The sequence below is a fragment of the Oncorhynchus kisutch genome, unplaced genomic scaffold (genome assembly GCF_002021735.2).
Source record: "Oncorhynchus kisutch isolate 150728-3 unplaced genomic scaffold, Okis_V2 scaffold3219, whole genome shotgun sequence".
Classification (NCBI taxonomy): domain Eukaryota; kingdom Metazoa; phylum Chordata; class Actinopteri; order Salmoniformes; family Salmonidae; genus Oncorhynchus; species Oncorhynchus kisutch.
In genome coordinates this window covers 156,810-178,927 of record NW_022265164.1, presented here as the reverse complement: position 1 = coordinate 178,927, position 22,118 = coordinate 156,810, and the positions used below count along the sequence as shown (strand labels likewise).

General features: G+C 41.0%; 2 protein-coding genes and 1 non-coding gene across 3 annotated transcripts; 2 read left to right on the top strand and 1 right to left on the bottom strand.

Annotated features, from left to right (window-relative positions):
- Nucleotides 1-2,953: 2,953 nt before the first annotated feature.
- On the top strand, nt 2,954-8,240 carry LOC109877448 (zinc finger protein OZF-like; the record flags this gene model as incomplete). The annotated part of the gene is made up of 2 exons (XM_020469705.2): nt 2,954-3,585; nt 7,201-8,240. Coding segments are annotated over exons 1-2 (1,419 nt in total), but the record flags the coding sequence as incomplete, so codon positions are not given.
- A 5,016-nt stretch (nt 8,241-13,256) lies between these two features.
- Nucleotides 13,257-13,350, top strand: trnai-uau (transfer RNA isoleucine (anticodon UAU)). Its single transcript has 2 exons — nt 13,257-13,294; nt 13,315-13,350. It is a non-coding gene; the product is annotated as a tRNA-Ile (tRNA).
- A 6,608-nt stretch (nt 13,351-19,958) lies between these two features.
- LOC116371436 (zinc finger protein 135-like) lies at nt 19,959-21,549 on the bottom strand (the record flags this gene model as incomplete). Its single annotated transcript, XM_031820307.1, has 1 exon — nt 19,959-21,549. A coding segment is annotated over one exon (963 nt), but the record flags the coding sequence as incomplete, so codon positions are not given.
- Between the last annotated feature and the right edge of the window lie 569 nt (nt 21,550-22,118).

Here is a 22,118-nt window from a genome sequence, read left to right as displayed (position 1 = left end):
GGTAACACAAGCACCTGCTCTTCCAACAATACATTTAATACTAGCTGTTTAACCTCCGCCTTAACTAAACTCTGCGGAATCGATACTGAATAATGGTCAGCCAAGGTCATTAAATCAACTCTACGACATGTCAAAAACCTCCCACGAAGGGTTATCCAAAAAGGATTTCAAATAAAAAGTAGTCATTTTACACTACTTCACAAGTGCCAAAGAAAATAGCAAACACTAATGCTACTTCAGCTATGACGCTCAACACTGAACTATACCACTACAACAATCTACATGAGCGGCATGGGTGTCAGTTATGACAGATCCCGGATGAGCCCCCACTTATGTTACGAATCCCTTTTGGCCCGACAGTCTAGGGGGGATGGTAATGAGACCCGTAACATAACTCATGCAAATTATTATTGTGACAAAGTAAAAGTGTGAACGAAATAACCAGGACAACTGAAATCTACCGTCAAACTCAAAGTTTATTTATAAACACACGGTAATGGGGGGAGCAGGAAAAGGGGCTGAGCTGGACCCAAGGAAAGAAACAATAAATGTACAAAAACACCCCTAAGCTAGACTAGCCTACTTTAACAACAGCTAACTAACTAACCAAAAATACAGTGGGTGGTCCGCCCAGTTCTAACTAGTGTATTTAAAATTTCACCTACGGGTAGTGTATGCCCATGGGCGACTTGTCTTGGTTTCCCCTTTTCCCACCAGCAATCAAACACAAACACCATAACCAAAAACAATACTCACAGGAGATGACAAAGTGCTATGAGGTGCTCAAACAAAAGAGAGGTTAAGACACAAAGCGAGAGTGAAACACAGAGACCTACAGACATGGCATTTACAGAGAGATATTGAGCTAGCTCTAGAGCAAACAAATTATGGGGTTTTTAAACCATGGGGAAGGAACTGTGATAGGGTAGGAACTAGGTGGAGGTGTGTCTTCTGATTGATGATTGATTGTTGACTGATTGGGGAGTGATGATTTTCACCTGTGAGGGGAGAAGGAGAGAAAAGAAACACACACACAGGATACACACACACACACACAGGATAACTGTATCCGTAACAATTATGAATATATACTGTTAGAATAGTTTAATGCAGACCTATAGCTACATGTGAATATGTACATTATGAATGCAGACCTGTAGCTACATGTGAATATGTACATTAGGAATATATACTATTAGAATAGTTTAATGCAGACCTATAGCTACATGTGAATATGTACATTATGAATGCAGACCTATAGCTACATGTGAATATGTACATTAGGAATATATACTATTAGAATAGTTTAATGCAGACCTATAGCTACATGTGAATATGTACATTAGGAATATATACTGGTAGAATAGTTTAATGCAGACCTGTAGCTACATGTGAATATGTACATTAGGAATATATACTGGTAGAATAGTTTAATGCAGACCTATAGCTACATGTGAATATGTACGTTATGGATACATGAGGTGATAATAGTTTCGCCCAGTTGGTAAACCATGCCGCACACAACGCCAGAGTTGTTGGTTTGATACCCGAGCGGGACCAGTACGAAAATGTATGCACACGCTAATGTAAGTCGATCTGCGTCTGTTTAATGAATAACATGTTAAACAATTAAGACCTAATTCAGGACTTAACTCCAGTTTTGACCGTATAATGTCAGTTGCATGCTACCGAGGTGGCTGACTAGCTGTTGTTGTTGAAGAAGCGTCCTAGTATCAGGACTTAACTCCAGTCTTGACCGTATAATGTCAGTTGCATGCTACCGAGGTGGCTGACTAGCTGTTGTTGTTGAAGAAGCGTCCTGTCTACTAGATTACACGTCACGCTATAACATATATTTTACTCAACTGCGTTTTACCTTCCGAAATAATATCCTATTGGTGAGCCAACTGGTAAATGCAGAGGGTCTTTTACTCAGTTATAAAGAATTCTTATCACTTTACAAGGTCCCTGTAACACCTAAAGATTTTGCAATTGTTTTAGATGCCATTCCCTCAGGTGTTGCTATGTTATTCAGGAACGTGTCAAGACCTGACCCTCAGAGCCTACCTTCTGTTGACCCTGTTGACTCATCAGTAGGAAAGATTTGTATCTATTTTGGTCCATTCAACAACAGAGCGATACGATCCTTGTTTCAGCAGGATGTTGTATCTATACCTTATGTCATGCCTTATTGGAATGGATTTATTGATAATATCTGTTGGGAAAAAGTTTGGATGTTGCCACACACATACCTACTTGTTAACAAAATTAAGGAAGATTCCTTTAAAATTATTCATAAATATTATCCTGCCATCCACTATATGAAGAAGTTTAAGGAAAACATCAACTCAAATTGCTCCTTTTGTAATGACCACCGAGAAACAGTTGTGCATCTTTTTTGGCATTGTATGCATGTAAGAAAACTGTGGCAAGACATCAGTAGGTTTATAATTGAACACATTTATGAAGATTTTACACTATTGTGGAGAGATGTACTGTTTGGATTCTTTCAATAGAAATAAGCGGAATCATTTTTATGTAATTCATTTCATTATTCTTTTGGCCAAATTTCATATACACAAATGTAAATTTACAAACAGAAAACCACATTTTCGTACCATACAAAAATAAATTGAACTGTATTTTAAGACGGTTAAATGCTCTACTAACAAAAAAGCGGTTAGAATTGTCAGTATATGTATATGTATGTTCCTTAAGGTCCCTTGTAATTGTAATGTGATATTGTACCCCCTAGCCCCGCCCCTAGCCCCGCCCCCAGCCCCGCCCCTAGCTCGATTGTCTATTGTTTGTAATCTATGTATGCTTGTGTTCCCTCATGTGCTTTATGTATTGATTTGTTATTAATAAAAAATATATATATAAAAAAATAGCGTTTTACCCCAGTCGGCAAAAAGCATTGGGACTTTAAGCCGATGCTGCTGGTGTGACGTATAATCTAGTGGACGGAACGCTTCTTTCAACAGCAGCAACAGTTAGTCAGACACCTCCGTAGCTTGATAGACAAAATAGACGAACCAATAAAGCTCGTTAGACGCTTTAGTGTATATTAGACACAGTTTTTTTAAACACACTTCTGTCGTCTAGTTAGTTATCCGCTTTAATGTCATATTTGCGGTGTTGTTGTTATTATTCAACTAGCGGGCTGGTTCAGTTAACATTAGCCTAGCTAGCTAACATCTCCGACCATGAGTTCACTAAGCTACTCTCCTCCTGCTAAAGAAGAGGAGGTCTGCTGGACGGAGGAAGAGGGTCTCGTCAAAGAGGAGGAGGAAGAAGAAGCTGTTACAGTAAAACGAGAAGTAGAGAGTGAAGCTGTTATAGTGAAAGAAGAGAAAGACGTTTCAGTGAAAGAAGAAGAAGACGCGTTCAGAGTGAAAGAGGAGGAGGATGCCATTTTTGGAGTAAAAGAGGAGGGGGAGATGACTGTTACATCGAAAAGGGAGGAGGAGGAAACTGGATATCTGGGCCCCGTTTCCCAAAGCTCCCTTAAGGCATCTAGGCATGGTTCTAAAGATGAAGTTAGCCGTGAAATGCATTTGGGAAACCGGGGCCTGATAAACACTAGTAAGTACTGTCTTAAAAACAGAGGCATAAACTCTGCAGTTGAACTGATGTGTGGTTTTAAAAGGGAAATCTGTAGTTGCTTTTAAATTATTTATTTCTAGCCATTGATTCTTGAAGATTATAAACTGTGTGGTTCCCGCCCCGAATGCTGATTGGCTGACAGCCATGGTATATCAGACCGTATACCACGAGTATAACAACTTTTTACTGTTCTAATTACGTTGGTAACCAGTTTATATAGATAAGGCACGTCAAGGGTTTGTGGTGTATGTAAACCAACACAGTGGTGGAATTACAGCTTTGTTATTGGTTGAACTGCAGATTGGTTGAAACAATGTAAATGTAAACCAACACTGTGTAGCCTCAAAACGTGGTTAAAACTAGAATGTTGATCTCGTGGATGGAATTTTAGAGTAGTTACATTTCTCCAGCCACATCCATCTTCTTATTACCTAAACAGTGGTGGAATGTGGAATTACATCATCACATCATTGTTACATCATAAACGTTTATAAGTGGCAGAGTGACGCTTTATTGTTTGAGCTGCAGATTGGTTGGTTGATTGTGGCTTTTTTTGGTGTTTTTTTTGGCAGAGTGACATCTTTGTTATTGAACTTCTACAGGAAAAACTGTCCCAAAGTCTGGACAGTTGCTGCATCCCAGAGATAAAAATGTAGTGTACTTTTGTTTGATAACATCGTTTTTTATATCCAGTGTTTTGCATTAATTCCAGACTCTTTCAACTTGCAACAAAACAATTTATGAAATCTAAATCGGCAAAACGTTGTTTAACCCGGGTCAAGTTTGGTTCCTGTGCAAATCCCCCAGACACTCTAGAAGACAACCAAGACACTTGTTTCCTCATTCTACATTACATATTGGCTATGCAACACGTCAATTATACCACGAAGGTCAACCACCATTACTCACCAATGAGACGAGCGGTGTTCACTTGATTGACAGTGTCTTGGTCCAATGACCACCAACGGAAACAGGACACACGGTAGTTTACATTGGTTCGTTCTCTTATACAAAATTTTCAATGAGACGAGCGGTGTTCACTTGATTGACAGTGTCTTGGTCCAATGACCACCAACGGAAACAGGACACACGGTAGTTTACATTGGTTCGTTCTCTTATACAAACTTTTCAACGAGACGAGCGGTGTTCACTTGATTGACAGTGTCTTGGTCCAATGACCACCAACGGAAACAGGACACACGGTAGTTTACATTGGTTCGTCCTCTTATACAAAATTTTCAATGAGACGAGCGGTGTTCACTTGATTGACAGTGTCTTGGTCCAATGACCACCAACGGAAACAGGACACACGGTAGTTTACATTGGTTCGTTCTCTTATACAAAATTTTCAACGAGACGAGCGGTGTTCACTTGATTGACAGTGTCTTGGTCCAATGACCACCAACGGAAACTTGATTGACAGTGTCTTGGTCCAATGACCACCAACGGAAACTTGATTGACAGTGTCTTGGTCCAATGACCACCAACGGAAACTTGATTGACAGTGTCTTGGTCCAATGACCACCAACGGAAACTTGATTGACAGTGCGGTTATTAGTTCTGAATATTTTTTTATATATTTTTTGCGGTTGTCATAGTCAACTGTTGTTTTTGTTTTGATTATTACTTGAAACAGTCGCTAAGGTAATATCTTGTATATTTGGCTGTGATATTTGGTAATATCTTGTATATTTGGTAATATCTTGTATATTTGGTAATATCTTGTATATTTGGTAATATCTTGTATATTTGATAATATCTTGTATATTTGGCTGTGATATTTGGTAATATTGTTGAACTGATGTGTGGTTGTTAAAAGGGAACTCTGCAGTTGTTGAACTGATGTGTGGTTGTTAAAAGGGAACTCTGCAGTTGTTGAACTGATGTGTGGTTGTTAAAAGGGAACTCTGCAGTTGTTGAACTGATGTGTGGTTGTTAAAAGGGAACTCTGCAGTTGTTGAACTGATGTGTGGTTGTTAAAAGGGAACTCTGCAGTTGTTGAACTGATGTGTGGTTGTTAAAAGGGAACTCTGCAGTTGTTGAACTGATGTGTGGTTGTTAAAAGGGAACTCTGCAGTTGTTGAACTGATGTGTGGTTGTTAAAAGGGAACTCTGCAGTTGTTGAACTGATGTGTGGTTGTTAAAAGGGAAATCTGCAGTTATTTTTTAAATTATTTTTATTAGCTTGAATGCTAACACTCATTGATAGGCTGGTTGCAAAGCTAGCCAAAGAGCATTTTTACTGGTTGAAGTATTTTTTTAAAGGTATAAATCACATGTTATTTGTCACATACACATGGTTAGCAGATGTTAATACGAGTGTAGCGAAATGCTTGTGCTTCTAGTTCCGACAAAGCGGTTGATTTGTGACAATGACACAAACATTATATTTTGCAGGACATTATAACGAGCCTTACGATTATAATCCCAAAGTTAAATGCTCTCATAAGCAACCTGGAAATGGAGGCTAATTTTGCAGCCTACGATCTTGAGCTGATAATGTGTAGTAACATTCAGAATACATTAAAACTCAAATCTTTGCTCACCATTTTTGCTCCTGGCAGATATACTACATCCATAACTAGTGGTTTCCTCATTAGCAGATATACTACATCCATAACTAGTGGTTTCCTCATTAGCAGATATACTACATCCATAACTAGTGGTTTCCTCATTACCAGATATACTACATCATAACTAGTGGTTTCCTCATTACCAGATATACTACATCCATAACTAGTGGTTTCCTCATTACCAGATATACTACATCCATAACTTGTGGTTTCCTCATTACCAGATATACTACATCCATAACTAGTGGTTTCCTCATTACCAGATATACTACATCCATAACTTGTGGTTTCCTCATTACCAGATATACTACATCCATAACTAGTGGTTTCCTCATTACCAGATATACTACATCCATAACTTGTGGTTTCCTCATTACCAGATATACTACATCCATAACTAGTGGTTTCCTCATTAGCATGTGCAGCCAATGTGATTTATAGGATATTTATTTTCATCAGGATATTTTCAACCTGTGTTCAACTTTTTTTTGTGAATTTTACCCCAATTTCGTTGTATCCAATTGTTAGTAGCTACTATCTTGTCTCATCGCTACAACGGGCTCGGGAGAGACGAAGGTTGAAAGTCATGCGTCCTCCGATACACAACCCAACCAATCCGCACTGCTTCATAACACAGCGCACATCCAACCCGGAAGCCAGCCGCACCAATGTGTCGGGGGAAACACCGTGCACCTGGCAACCTTGGTTAGCGTGCACTGTGCCCGGCCCGCCACAGGAGTCGCTGGTGCGCGATGAGACAAGGATATCCCTACCGGCCTAACCCGGACGACGCTAGGCCAATTGTGCATCGCCCCATGTCCCGGTCACGGCCAGCTGCGACAAATATGGCTATTTTTGATCACTTGACAATAGTCAATTAAGTTTGTAAAAACATTTAAACATTCATTACAGACATCAATTGTTGTACAACAGCCTGGGCATCACCTTTTAGCTGAAAGATACAGTGGATTTCTGCTGTTGTGGGCCTTTAACCATCTGTCTGACTTTGTTGTTCACACAGGAGAAGGATGTGACTATCGTGGATCCTCTGGGGAGCCTCAACAACAGCATGATGCTGAAGAGACAGAGAAGAGTCTCTCCACATCAGAACACCTCAATAAACACCCGCAGAGACCCACAGGGAAGAAACCTCACCGCTGCTCTGACTGTGGGAAGAGATTCCCCTCTTCAGCTGGCCTTAAAAGACATCTGAGAATCCACACGGGAGAGAAACCTAATAGCTGTGATCAATGTGGGAAGAGTTTTAGTGTTACAAGCAGCCTGAAAGCACACCAGAGAACACACACAGGAGAGAAACCTTACAGCTGTTATCAGTGTGGGAAAAGTTTTACTTCATCTAGCCACCTGACCATACACCAGAGAACACACACAGGAGAGAAGCCTTATAGCTGTGATCAATGTGGGAAGAGTTTTACTACATCTAGCTGTCTGACTATACACCAGAGAACACACACAGGAGAGAAACCTTATCACTGCTCTCACTGTGGAAAGAGTTTTGTTATCTCAGGAAATTTAACATCACACCAGAGAACACACACAGGAGAGAAGCCTTATAGCTGTAATCAATGTGGGAAGAATTTTTCTCACTCAGGCAACCTGATAGCACACCTGAGAATACACACTGGAGATAAACCTCATTGCTGCTCTGACTGTGGGCAGAGATTCATCTTTTTAGCAGATCTTAAAATACATCAGAGAATCCATACAGGAGAAAAACCTTACCACTGCTCTGACTGTGGAAAGAGTTTTGTTTCATCAAAACATTTAAAATCACACCAGAAAACACACACAGGAGAGAAGCCTTATAGCTGTGATCAATGTGGGAAGAGTTTTAGTGTTACAAGCAGCCTGAAAACACATCAGAGGGGACACACAGGAGAGAAACCTTATAGCTGTGATCAATGTGGGAAGAGATTTGTTACATCTAGCAGTCTGACTATGCACCAGAGAATACACACTGGAGAGAAACCTCATAGCTGTAGTCAATGTGACATGAGATACTCTGATAAAAGATCTCTGATTAAACACCAGAAAATACATGAAGGAGTTGTTTCATGATATCAATGAAATGATGTCACAATGTAGAATGTTTTAACATTGTAGTAGGAGTGTTCTAATGATGTCACAATGTAGAATGCTTTAACATTGTAGTAGGAGTGTTCTAATGATGTCACAATGTAGAATGTTTTAACATTGTAGTAGGAGTATTTTAATGATGTCACAATGTAGAATGTTTTAACATTGTAGTAGGAGTATTTTAACGATGTTCTGTTGATTTAAGTGTCATGTGGATATGAGCCTCATCAGGGGAAAAAATCCAGGCTCTGTATTGAAAGAGTATTATTTAACCAAAAAAGTGTTGCGTTACACTTACCTCGTTGGCAACCCACTTGAATTAAAATGCATCACTTCAAAATGTAGCTAGCTGTTGTCTACAAATTGTCCTCTAACCAGTGATGTACACATTATTCCCAGATTCCGTGTGGTGTTTGAGCTGTTAGTTTAATTTTGGAGACATATAATTGAAACCCTCCAAAATGTAGCTGACTGTCTTCTGCAGGTTGTCCTCTAACCAGTGAGGCAAAAGATATCTCCCATTTTCAGGTGTTTTGTTTAGTTGTGTTAGTTTCAACAGCACGTACAACCTGATTTCCCCCCTAATCGATATCAGTGATTTATTACTACTTGTCAAAACAACAGTGTTTCTGGTGCTTGTGCAGTTTATAAGGTGATTGTTTTAAAAATTACAAGTAACATGATTATTGTGGCAGATGTTTGTGTACATTTTATGTTTAGGTTTTCAATATATCTCAAACTGTTTCTGCATATTTGGTGATTGATATGGACACATTAAAACTGTTTTGACATTGGGGCTATCCCATCTAGCAAAATGACTTTGAAAACAAGACTATGCCAACATCCAATCTACCTTCGGTTTTGGGATAGTATAATAAATTGGTCTATAATACATTTTATAAACAAATCTACATCTAATTTACATCTAATCTACATCACTCCAGTATTTCTTTACTACATCCAAGTGCTAATTGTCTTTTTTCCTACTACCGAAGAAGCATGACTCAAATCACCTCATATTTCAAACATTCAGCCTGACAAAAGATACATGTTTTATTATTCCTCACCAGTCAGTTCATTATTGTGAAGCGAAGGGGTGTTTTATTATTCCTCACCAGTCAGTTCATTATTGTAAAGCGAAGGGGTGTTTTATTATTCCTCACCAGTCAGTTCATTATTGTAAAACGAAGGAGTGTACAATCTGTTTTGATATTTCAGCATATTTACAATTCATGTAAAAATGTTGTAATCATAAATATTTATGCTTCCAACTGAAAAAATGTTGGTACAATTATGTTGTTTACAAACGATGTTGTAAAACAAGCTTATATTTTTTCTATTGGATATTACACCCAGTCCTTACTATTTTAATCAATGTCACTTCCTTAAACTGGAAGACTATTGATCATTCTAAGGAGTCATTACACCCAGTCCGTACTATTTTAATCAATGTCACTTCCTTAGAATGATCATTAGTCTTTCAGTTTTTGTTATTCTTTAGTTTTTTTTATCCTCTTATGTTTGTTGTGGTGTAAATATTTCCGTTTTTATTTTCATAGAGTTTATTAGTTTTCCCTGTGAAGCGCACTGCGTTGCATCCGTGTCTGAAATGTGCTTCATAACTAATGCTCGGTTTGGACATATTGTACAACAAATTAACCCAATGACCGACCAATCAACAGACTCAAAACCAATAAACCCAATGACCGACCAATCAACAGACTCAAAACCAGTGAACCCAATGACCGACCAATCAACAGACTCAAAACCAATGAACCCAATGACCGACCAATCAACAGACTCAAAACCAATAAACCCAATGACCGACCAATCAACAGACTCAAAACCAGTGAACCCAATGACCGACCAATCAACAGACTCAAAACCAATAAAACCCAATGACCGACCAATCAACAGACTCAAAACCAATAAAACCCAATGACCGACCAATCAACAGACTCAAAACCAATGAACCCAATGACCGACCAATCAACAGACTCAAAACCAATGAACCCAATGACCGACCAATCAACAGACTCAAAACCAATAAACCCAATGACCGACCAATCAACAGACTCAAAAACCAATGAATAAACATGTCCAAAGGCAACAAAAAATATCTTGGTCCATGTAAATAGTATCTTAGTATGAATAACAGTATAAATGCAGTCACTGGTAAAATAGTGCATGATATGTAGGTTTACTATCTCTTTTCAACCAATCCAGTACATTTTTTGTTGAAAATGTAAAAATCAACAATATGTCAAAGGATTCAACTCCTGAAAACTGAAACAAACAAATGGAACAAACAGATCAATCCCACTTTTCCAGCCTGCTGAAGGCGTGGTGGAGAGGTAAACACCACCCCCGGCTCTACCAGGGGCTTGAGGTGGTCTCCCACAGCTCTGCTTATGTCATGTTCTGTGAACTTGCTGTTCCATTTCTTGACTGCCCCAGTAACATATGGTATATTCTAGAACTCATCCATGATGTCATAATGACTGCCCCTGTAACATATGGTATATTCTAGAACTTATCCATGATGTCATAATGACTGCCCCTGTAACATATGGTATATTCTAGAACTCATCCATGATGTCATAATGACTGCCCCTGACACACAGGAACACATTTAGTCATATTATACTGAACAAAATATAAAAGACCCAGAAATGTTCCATGTGTAGAAAGAGCTTATTTTTCTCAAAATTTGGCCTCAAATTTGTTTACATCCCTGTTAGTGAGCATTTCTCATTTGCCAAGGTAATCAATCCACGTGACATTTCAAGAATCTGATTAAACAGCATTATCATTACACAGGTGTACCTTGTGCTGGGGACAATATAAGGCCACTCTGAAATGTGCAGTTTTGCCACACAACACAATGCCATAGATGTCTCATATTTTGAGGGAGCGTACAATTGGCATGGGATATCCACCAGAGCTGTTGTCAGAACATTGAATGTTAATTTCTTTACCATAAGCCACCTCCAACGTCGTTTTAGAGAATTTGGCAGTACGTCCAAGGGTGTCGTTTGGGGTTGTGGTACGGGCAGGCACAAGCTACGAAGACAATTGCATTTTATTGATGGCAATTTGAACACCGTGACAAGAACCAGAGTTCTTCGCCTTGAATATTCAGCTCCCCTTCAAAAAAATTCCATGAGGAAGGAAGGATTCCCCGTCCTGTCCTGGGACTGCTGCCTGGTGTTTGGAGTTAGGGTAAGGCCATGAGGAAGGAAGGATTCCCCGTCCTGTCCTGGGACTGCTGCCTGGTGTTTGGAGTTAGGGTAAGGCCATGAGGAAGGAAGGATTCCCCGTCCTGTCCTGGGACTGCTGCCTGGTGTTTGTAGTTAGGGTAAGGCCATGAGGAAGGAAGGATTCCCCGTCCTGTCCTGGGACTGCTGCCTGGTGTTTGGAGTTAGGGTAAGGCCATGAGGAAGGAAGGATTCCCCGTCCTGTCCTGGGACTGCTGCCTGGTGTTTGGAGTTAGGGTAAGGCCATGAGGAAGGAAGGATTCCCCGTCCTGTCCTGGGACTGCTGCCTGGTGTTTGGAGTTAGGGTAAGGCCATGAGGAAGGAAGGATTCCCCGTCCTGTCCTGGGACTGCTGCCTGGTGTTTGGAGTTAGGGTAAGGCCATGAGGAAGGAAGGATTCCCCGTCCTGTCCTGGGACTGCTGCCTGGTGTTTGGAGTTAGGGTAAGGCCATGAGGAAGGAAGGATTCCCCGTCCTGTCCTGGGACTGCTGCCTGGTGTTTGGAGTTAGGGTAAGGCCATGAGGAAGGAAGGATTCCCCGTCCTGTCCTGGGACTGCTGCCTGGTGTTTGTAGTTAGGGTAAGGCCATGAGGAAGGAAGGATTCCCCGTCCTGTCCTGGGACTGCTGCCTGGTGTTTGGAGTTAGGGTAAGGCCATGAGGAAGGAAGGATTCCCCGTCCTGTCCTGGGACTGCTGCCTGGTGTTTGGAGTTAGGGTAAGGCCATGAGGAAGGAAGGATTCCCCGTCCTGTCCTGGGACTGCTGCCTGGTGTTTGTAGTTAGGGTAAGGCCATGAGGAAGGAAGGATTCCCCGTCCTGTCCTGGGACTGCTGCCTGGTGTTTGGAGTTAGGGTAAGGCCATGAGGAAGGAAGGATTCCCCGTCCTGTCCTGGGACTGCTGCCTGGTGTTTGGAGTTAGGGTAAGGCCATGAGGAAGGAAGGATTCCCCGTCCTGTCCTGGGACTGCTGCCTGGTGTTTGGAGTTAGGGTAAGGCCGTTAGTACAAAAACGTAGAATAGCATCTGTTTCATCTGCTCTTCCGAAGTCGTTCAGAGTGCACACTTTTCGTTTTTTAACTATCTAAATATTCTTGGGTATGCGGTTATTTGGACTTACGCCGTGTGATGGTGAAGGGCTACGTAACGGAAGGTTTGCTTCTGAGAATCCCCGTCTTACAGTCGCTTCCCCAATCACTTATGTCCAGTAGCCTTCAGAAATATCCATTAGGAGGGATTCACAGACTATCTTTTTTTATCTGTCCTGGCCACTATATATTCGGGGCTGTTGGCCTGTGCTAAAGCTGTGCTAACATAGTGTTAAAGTATATGCTCCACTAGACTCGCTCCGCGTTCGTGTCCCTAACTAGAGAATGTACGGAATGAGTTTACAGGGCCGTGGTGGCATTTTTTGGGGAGATATCATGTATGCAACACCCTGTATATTTGGTTTAGAGAACAAAGGCAGTGAATTCAAACAACAGGAGGGGATGTCGAGACATTCTGTCTACAACCGGGTGTGGGGGCATCGGGCGCTGATTAGAAATATCAATGTTTAACTCCGGGGGTTCGGCAGATATCTGGACATGCTGTATGCATGATAGTGCAAACCTTGGTTTCAAACGATCTTCTACAGAGATAAAGTGCTCTGAGTGCGTATGCCTGGGCAATGTTATAATTCAAAACATTTTACACCCCACACACACAAACATTGGTAATCAGTGTATCAGGCTCCTGTGGCGCAATCGGTTAGCGCGTGGTACTTATACAGCAGTATGCAGCGAAGCAATGCCGAGGTTGTGAGTTCGAGCCTCACCAGGAACATGCACTTTTCTTGAACCCTCTGCCTGTCTATTTATTGTCCAGAAAAGGAGTATTTCTCAATCCATTTAGGAGGACATTTCATAAGTATGTCATTGAGATAACAGGTCAGAGTGCAGGCACAGCTAAATTCCTTTTATTTCATTCCAACATTTTTAGTACAAACTTTTTTAAGACATGTTAGAATGAATTACCAAATTTGATTCATATTTAAACATGCATCACATAGCCTGGTTCCTCTCTGAACATTGAACATCTTGGCCATGTTCTGTTATAATCTCCACCCGGCACAGCCAGAAGAGGACTGGCCACCCCACATAGCCTGGTTCCTCTCTGAACATTGAACATCTTGGCCATGTTCTGTTATAATCTCCACCCGGCACAGCCAGAAGAGGACTGGCCACCCCACATAGCCTGGTTCCTCTCTGAACATTGAACATCTTGGCCATGTTCTGTTATAATCTCCACCCGGCACAGCCAGAAGAGGACTGGCCACCCCACATAGCCTGGTTCCTCTCTGAACATTGAACATCTTGGCCATGTTCTGTTATAATCTCCACCCGGCACAGCCAGAAGAGGACTGGCCACCCCACATAGCCTGGTTCCTCTCTGAACATTGAACATCTTGGCCATGTTCTGTTATAATCTCCACCCGGCACAGCCAGAAGAGGACTGGCCACCCCACATAGCCTGGTTCCTCTCTGAACATTGAACATCTTGGCCATGTTCTGTTATAATCTCCACCCGGCACAGCCAGAAGAGGACTGGCCACCCCACATAGCCTGGTTCCTCTCTGAACATTGAACATCTTGGCCATGTTCTGTTATAATCTCCACCCGGCACAGCCAGAAGAGGACTGGCCACCCCACATAGCCTGGTTCCTCTCTGAACATTGAACATCTTGGCCATGTTCTGTTATAATCTCCACCCGGCACAGCCAGAAGAGGACTGGCCACCCCACATAGCCTGGTTCCTCTCTGAACATTGAACATCTTGGCCATGTTCTGTTATAATCTCCACCCGGCACAGCCAGAAGAGGACTGGCCACCCCACATAGCCTGGTTCCTCTCTAGGTTTCTTCCTAGGTTTTGGCCTTTCTAGGGAGTTTTTCCTAGCCACCGTGCTTCTACACCTGCATTGCTTGCTGTTTGGGGTTTTAGGCTGGGTTTCTGTACAGCACTTTGAGATATCAGCTGATGTACGAAGGGCTAGATAAATACATTTGATTTTTAATTACCAAATGTGACTAATATTTAAACATGCATCACGAGTGTTTTATGTAAAAGCATTGGAGGCCTACAGTTGTACATCATTACAAACTTTAATAACCAGTCATGTTTATAACATAACATTGGAGGCCTACAGTTGTACATCATTACAAACTTTAATAACCAGTCATGTTTATAACATAACATTGGAGGCCTACAGTTGTACATCATTACAAACTTTAATAGCCAGTCATGTTTATAACATAACATTGGAGGCCTACAGTTGTACATCATTACAAACTTTAATAACCAGTCATGTTTATAACATAACATTGGAGGCCTACAGTTGTACATCATTACATCCTTTAATAACCAGTCATGTTTATAACATAACATTGGAGGCCTACAGTTGTACATCATTACAAACTTTAATAACCAGTCATGTTTATAACATAACATTGGAGGCCTACAGTTGTACATCATTACATCCTTTAATAACCAGTCATGTTTATAACATAACATTGGAGGCCTACAGTTGTACATCATTACATCCTTTAATAACCAGTCATGTTTATAACATAACACTGGAGGCCTACAGTTGTACATCATTACATCCTTTAATAACCAGTCATGTTTATAACATAACATTGGAGGCCTACAGTTGTACATCATTACAAACTTTAATAACCAGTCATGTTTATAACATAACATTGGAGGCCTACAGTTGTACATCATTACAAACTTTAATAACCAGTCATGTTTATAACATAACATTGGAGGCCTACAGTTGTACATCATTACAAACTTTAATAACCAGTCATGTTTATAACATAACATTGGAGGCCTACAGTTGTACATCATTACAAACTTTAATAACCAGTCATGTTTATAACATAACATTGGAGGCCTACAGTTGTACATCATTACAAACTTTAATAACCAGTCATGTTTATAACATAACATTGTAGGAAAGACTATAAAATAATACATGTTTTTTTTTTTGAAAGACATTTCTCTGCGACAGACCCTGGGAAAAGACAGCTTCCCCGTTCGTTAAATGGTGAGATACATTTTTAGAACCATTGATTTAATTCTAAAATATTTAGTACATTTTAACACACGTTATAATTCAACATTAAACCCTATTTGTTACAGATAAAGGGGCTGTTTAGCCCTGAACATTATCCGTTTCCAATTCACCATCACAAAGACACCTGATCCATCAAAAGCTCTGTAAGTTTTCCCTCCATGGGTAGATCATCCGTCCAGCATGTAAATCCTGGGTATGCCCACAGCATTCATTAATAAGATGGGTAGAACACTGTTTAGCCATAAGTAAAGGCCTTTCATAAAGAGGTTGTCATGATTGATTGTGACACATATTTAACACGTATTGCTTGTTACAGAATACTACTGTTGTACATTGAATATCCCCTAGCAGAGGGAACTCAACAGTGTGTTAGGCAGTGTGTTAGGCAGTGTGTTAGGCAGTGTGTTAGGCAGTGTGTTAGGCAGTGTGTTAGGCAGTGTGTTAGGCAGTGTGTTAGGCAGTGTGTTAGGCAGTGTGTTAGGCAGTGTGTTAGTCAGTGTGTTAGTCAGTGTGTTAGGCAGTGTGTTAGGCAGTGTGTTAGGCAGTGTGTTAGGCAGTGTGTTAGGCAGTGTGTTAGGCAGTGTGTTAGGCAGTGTGTTAGGCAGTGTGTTAGGCAGTGTGTTAGTCAGTGTGTTAGGCAGTGTGTTAGGCAGTGTGTTAGGCAGTGTGTTAGGCAGTGTGTTAGGCAGTGTGTTAGGCAGTGTGTTAGGCAGTGTGTTAGGCAGTGTGTTAGGCAGTGTGTTAGGCAGTGTGTTAGGCAGTGTGTTAGTCAGTGTGTTAGGCAGTGTGTTAGGCAGTGTGTTAGGCAGTGTGTTAGGCAGTGTGTTAGGCAGTGTGTTAGGCAGTGTGTTAGGCAGTGTGTTAGGCAGTGTGTTAGGCAGTGTGTTAGGCAGTGTGTTAGGCAGTGTGTTAGGCAGTGTGTTAGGCAGTGTGTTAGGCAGTGTGTTAGGCAGTGTGTTAGGCAGTGTGTTAGGCAGTGTGTTAGGCAGTGTGTTAGGCAGTGTGTTAGGCAGTGTGTTAGGCAGTGTGTTAGGCAGTGTGTTAGTCTGAGAAACATTATTTAGATGGCTGTTTTATTGTTGTTGAAAACTGGAAATGGACACAATGCCAAGGGACCTTGTTTCTAACACACACACACACACACACACACACACACACACACACACACACACACACACACACACACACACACACACACACACACACACACACACACACACAATCACCCTCCCAGACATTCCTGCTTCATAGATAGCAACCATAAGGACAATAAAACTGGGGGTGTGGGGCCATACTCTTTCAAAAGTTCAAACACAGAACCAGCTAGCTAACATAGCATCCCTTTGTTATTGCCAAGTGTTTGATTAGGCTAAACTAGATAGCTGCATTTGCTAGCTAAGTAAGTGAAACTGAAAGTGGAAAATAAATGACGAAATATCTCTCTCTCGCTTCTCCTTCATTTTGGAATGAAATAATTTGTTCAAAACTGTTCAACTATTGTATTTTTCTCTCTTTTAGTCATCTACTCACCACATGTTATGCACTGCAGTGCTAGCTAGCTGTAGCTTATGCTTTCAGTACTAGATACATTCGCTGATCCTTTCATTGGTTGGACATCATGTCAGTTCATGCTGCAAGAGCTCTGATAGGTTGGAGGATGTCCTCCGGAAGTTGTCATAATAACTGTGTAAGTCTATGGAAGCCTTGAGAACCATAAACCTCCTAGGTTTTGTATTGAAGTCAATGCACCCAGGAGAGGACGCAAAATAGTATGTTTTAATCAATTATTTGGTTACATGATTGTATTTAGTATAGTTTTATCTAAAAAGGATAACTTTTGAGATGTTTTACCATTTTTATTTTTAATAAAAATAACTTGAGGACAATGGCTCCTTTGAGGAGCCTCCACTGCACCCAAAGAACATCCAGCCAACATGACACAATTGTGGGAAGCATTGGAGTCAACATGGGCAAGCATTCCTGTGGAAAGCTTTCGACACCTTGTAGAGTCCATTCCCCGACGAACTGAGAATGTTCTGAAGGAGAAAGGGGAGGGTCCAACTCCATATTAGGAAGGTGTTCCAAATGTTTGGTATAATCGGTGTATAACAACCGAACTGACATCATATTCATTAAGTACCACCGCATATGTTCAATTGATCGGATTACCAGAATATAGTTCATTTCCCCCCACCTTCTGATGTTCCCAGAATCTCTATGTTAACCAAGGGGTTTTCTAATGTCACATCAGTAGGGTAGAGAGAGGAAAAAGGGGGGAAGAGGTATTTATGACTGTCATAAACCTACCCCCCAGGCCAACGTCATGACACCTACATATCAATTCATACACACAAACTATATAGGTCAAATAGGGGAGAGGTGTTGCTTGATCTGTTTTTTGAAACCAGGTTTGCTGTTTATTTGAGCAATATGAGATGGAAGGAAGTTCCATGCAATTAGGGCCCTATATAATACTGTACGCTTTCTTGAATTTGTTCTGGAATCTTGGGGACTGTGAAAAGACCCCAGGTGGCATGTCTGGTGGGATAAGTGTGTGTGTCAGAGATGTGTGTAATTTGACTTGTAAGAACTTTGATGATATCTGTACATTACAGGAACACCTGTGATGACAAAAGTACAATGATTCATGTTTTGCTTTAGCTTGAGATAAAGAATCAGTGGTAGACACCTTGCAAGTGCATGAAAAGGTCAACTGTACAAAGTCAGATGTCTGTGTGTTGAAACTATATTTTAGGTAACAGATGGATAAAGGGAACTAAGAGTTCCTGTTGATACTATGTTCCAGTCTTACTTCCAGTCTTACATGATAGCAATAAGTGGAAGAGTCATTGGGAAACTAACTGCCAATAACGCAATAAGCTGAACCCCGCCTAGCAGAGACATCTTTGTATTAGCAACTCTTAATTATGAGCTTATAGGCTATTAAAGTTAAGGGACATCCCTCTGGGCGGGGTGATCCTCAGTAGGGGATACAAAGGGAAAACACCATCTTTTGAACTGAGTGTTTTGCTTGCAAATTGCTGTAAGTGTAAACTCCGGGTTGCAGTCCTTATTATACAAACTAACCTCTGATCAAAGAAGTTTTCCAGTGGTCTCTTCTGTGCACATAGGGCAGAATTCCCTTACAGACTATGCAAACAATTTGGGATTTTCAACACATTCATGTTTCTTATAAAAATAATAAGTGATGCAGTCATTCTCTCCTCAACTCTTAGCCAAGAGTGACTGGCAGCATAGTATTTATATCAGCCCTCTGATTACAATGAAGAGCAAAACGTGCCTCTCTGTTCTGGGCCAGCTGCAGCTTAACTAGGTCTTTCCTTGCAGCACTGGACAATAATCAAGATTAGACAAAACTAGAGCAGAACTTGCTTTGTGGAGTGTGGTGTTAAAAAAGCAGAGCATCTCTTTATTACGGCCAAACCTCTCCCCATCTTTACAACCATTAAATCTATATGTTTTGACCATGACAGTTTACAATCTAAGGTAATGCCAAGTAATTTAGTCTCCTCAACTTGTTCAACAGCCACACAATTCATTATCAGATCCAGCTGAGGTCTAGCACTTAAGGAATGATTTGTACCAAATGCAATGCTCTTAGTTTTAGAGATGTTCAGGACCAGTTTATTACTGGCCACGCATTGCAAAACAGACTGCAAGTCTTTGTTAAAGGTTTCAGTGGCTTCATTTGCTGTGGATGCTGGTGCTTAAATGGTTTGTTTAATGCCAGTGGTAGGTCATTGGTAAAAATAGAAAAGAGTAGAGGGCCTAGAGAGCTGCCCTGCGGTACATCACACTTTATATGTTTGACATTAGAGAAGCTTCCATTAAAAGCCATAGCACAAACATTCTTAAACAACAGGTTATGGTCAATAATATCAAAGGCTGCACTGAAATCTAACAATAGAGCTCCCACAATCTTCTTGTTTTCAATTTCTCTCAACCAATCATCAGTCATTTGTGTTAGTGCAGTATATGTTGAGTGCCCTTCTCTATAAGCATGCTGAAAGTCTGTTGTTAATTTGTTTACAGAGAAATATCATTGTATTTGCAATTTTTTCCAACAGTTTGCTAAGAGCTGGCAGCAAGCTGATAGGTCTGCTGTTAGAACTATAGGCCGCTTTACCACTCTTGGGTAGCGAAATTACTTTGGTCTCCCTCCAGGCCTGAGGACAAAGACTTTCCTCTAGGCTCAGATTAAAAATATGACAGATAGGAGTGGCTATAGAGTCAGCTACCATCCTCAGTAGGAGTGGCAATAGAGTCAGTAGGAGTGGCTATAGAGTCAGCTACCGTCCTCAGTAACTTTCCATCTGTTGTCAATCCCAGGAGGTTTGTCATTATTGATCGATAACCATTTTTCCACCTCTCCCACAACAACTTTACAAAATTCAATAATTGCACTGCTTTACTTTCACTGTGTTTTTATTTTTTTAAATCCATCAATATCATTGATCTTGGCTTCATAATAAAGGGTATTATTTTTGTTGAGTTTGGTCGCATCATTTCTCCATTTTGCCAGCTGTGCAGCCAGACTTATTATCCTTTTCCCCCAACTCTTTCAAACATACAGTTTTTAAATTCCTCATCAATCCATGGAGCCTTAACAGTTCTAACAGTCAGTTTCTTAACAGGTACATGTTTATCAATAATTGGAAGAAACAATTTAATATGGTAAAAACAGGTCAACACATTGTCAGTCAACAATATAAGACAACGGGAGCACTGTGTATGTTCTCTGATGAATTTTAAGTCAATGTGATGTGAAATATCAATATGCACGCTAAGAGAAGTCATTTCTCTCTCCTGTGTGGATTCTCTAATGACATTTAAGTGTAATATGTTACGAGTAATATGTTTTCCCTGAGCTTTTGTAAGCCTTCTCCTCTGTGTGCAGTCTCATGTGTTCTTTCATGCTTCCTAAATGGGCAAAAGCTTTGCACCCTGTGAGGAGTGGTTAGGCTTCTCCCCTGTGTGTATTCTCTCATGTTTCTTCAGATCACCTGACCGGCTGAAACACTTGCCACACTGGGAGCAGTGGTAAGGCTTCTCCCCGGTGTGAATTTTCTGATGAGCTTTCAGGTGTCCTTTCAGTTTAAAACTCTTTTCACACTGCGAGCAGTGGTAAGGCTTCTCCCCTGTGTGTGTTCTCTCATGTTGTTTCAGATCCCATAATAAGTTACAACCCTTTCCACATTGGGAACAGTGGTAAAGCTTCTCCCCTGTGTGTAATCTCTCATGTTTTTTCAGATCCCCTGACCAGTTGAAACACTTTCCACACTGGGAGCAGTGGTAAGGCTTCTCCCCCGTGTGTATTCTCTCATGTTGTTTCATGGCCCCTAACTGGTTAAAACACTTGCCACACTGGGAGCACTGGTAAGGCTTCTCCCCTGTGTGTATTATCTCATGAACTTTCAGGTTCCTTAACCGGCTAAAACTCTTTCCACACTGGGAGCAGTGGTAAGGCTTCTCCCCTGTGTGGATTCTCTCGTGGGCTTTCATGTGTCCTTTCTGGTTAAAACTCTTTCCACACTGCGAGCAGTGGTAAGGCTTCTCCCCTGTGTGTGTTCTCTCGTGTTGTTTCAGCTCCCATAAGAGGTTACAACCCTTTCCACATTGGGAACAGTGATAAGGCTTCTGCCCTGTGTGTAATCTCTCATGTCGTTTCAGAGACCCTAACAGGTTAAAACTCTTTCCACACTGGAAGCAGTGGTAAGGCTTCTCCCCTGTGTGTATTCTCTCGTGTTTGTTCAGGGTTCCTTTATGACCAAAACTTTTTCCACATTGGGAGCAGTGGAAAGGCTTCTCCCCTGTGTGTATTCTCTCATGTTGTTTCAGCTCCCATAAGAGGTTACAACCCTTTCCACAGTGGGAACACTGGTGTCGTCTTGCTGGTTTGGAAGTCCCTGGCTCTGGTTCCTCTGAGCCTGGTCTTTCACCTGCCAAAGAGAGAGTGTGTTTTTAAAATAGAGACCCGAATGAAACCTCCACATGATGAAACGGCCTTGCTACGAGGGTAAATCCTAATCAGATCCCTCAATAACCCGAGGCCAGTTTTAACAATCTTGGTGTGATTTTAAAACAAATATTGTAGAGTTTCCTGGTAATTACTGATGTTTACAAGACCTATTTATTCATCCTGTTTTACAAGTCAGAACACAAAACACGAAACAGTTCTAGAACACTCAAGACACAAACGTCGCTGGATTCCAATCGAGCAGGTGGTTCTAAATATATAACATCCATAGCTGTATGATACAGAATACGACCTACAGTCGTGTCCAAAAGTGTTGAGAATGACAAATATTAATTTCCAATACATTTGCTGCTTCTGTGTCTTTATATATTTTTGTCAGATGTTACTATGTAATGCTGAAGTATAATTACAAGCATTTCATAAGTGTCAAAGGCTTTTATTGACAATGACATGAAGTTGATGCAAAGATTCAATA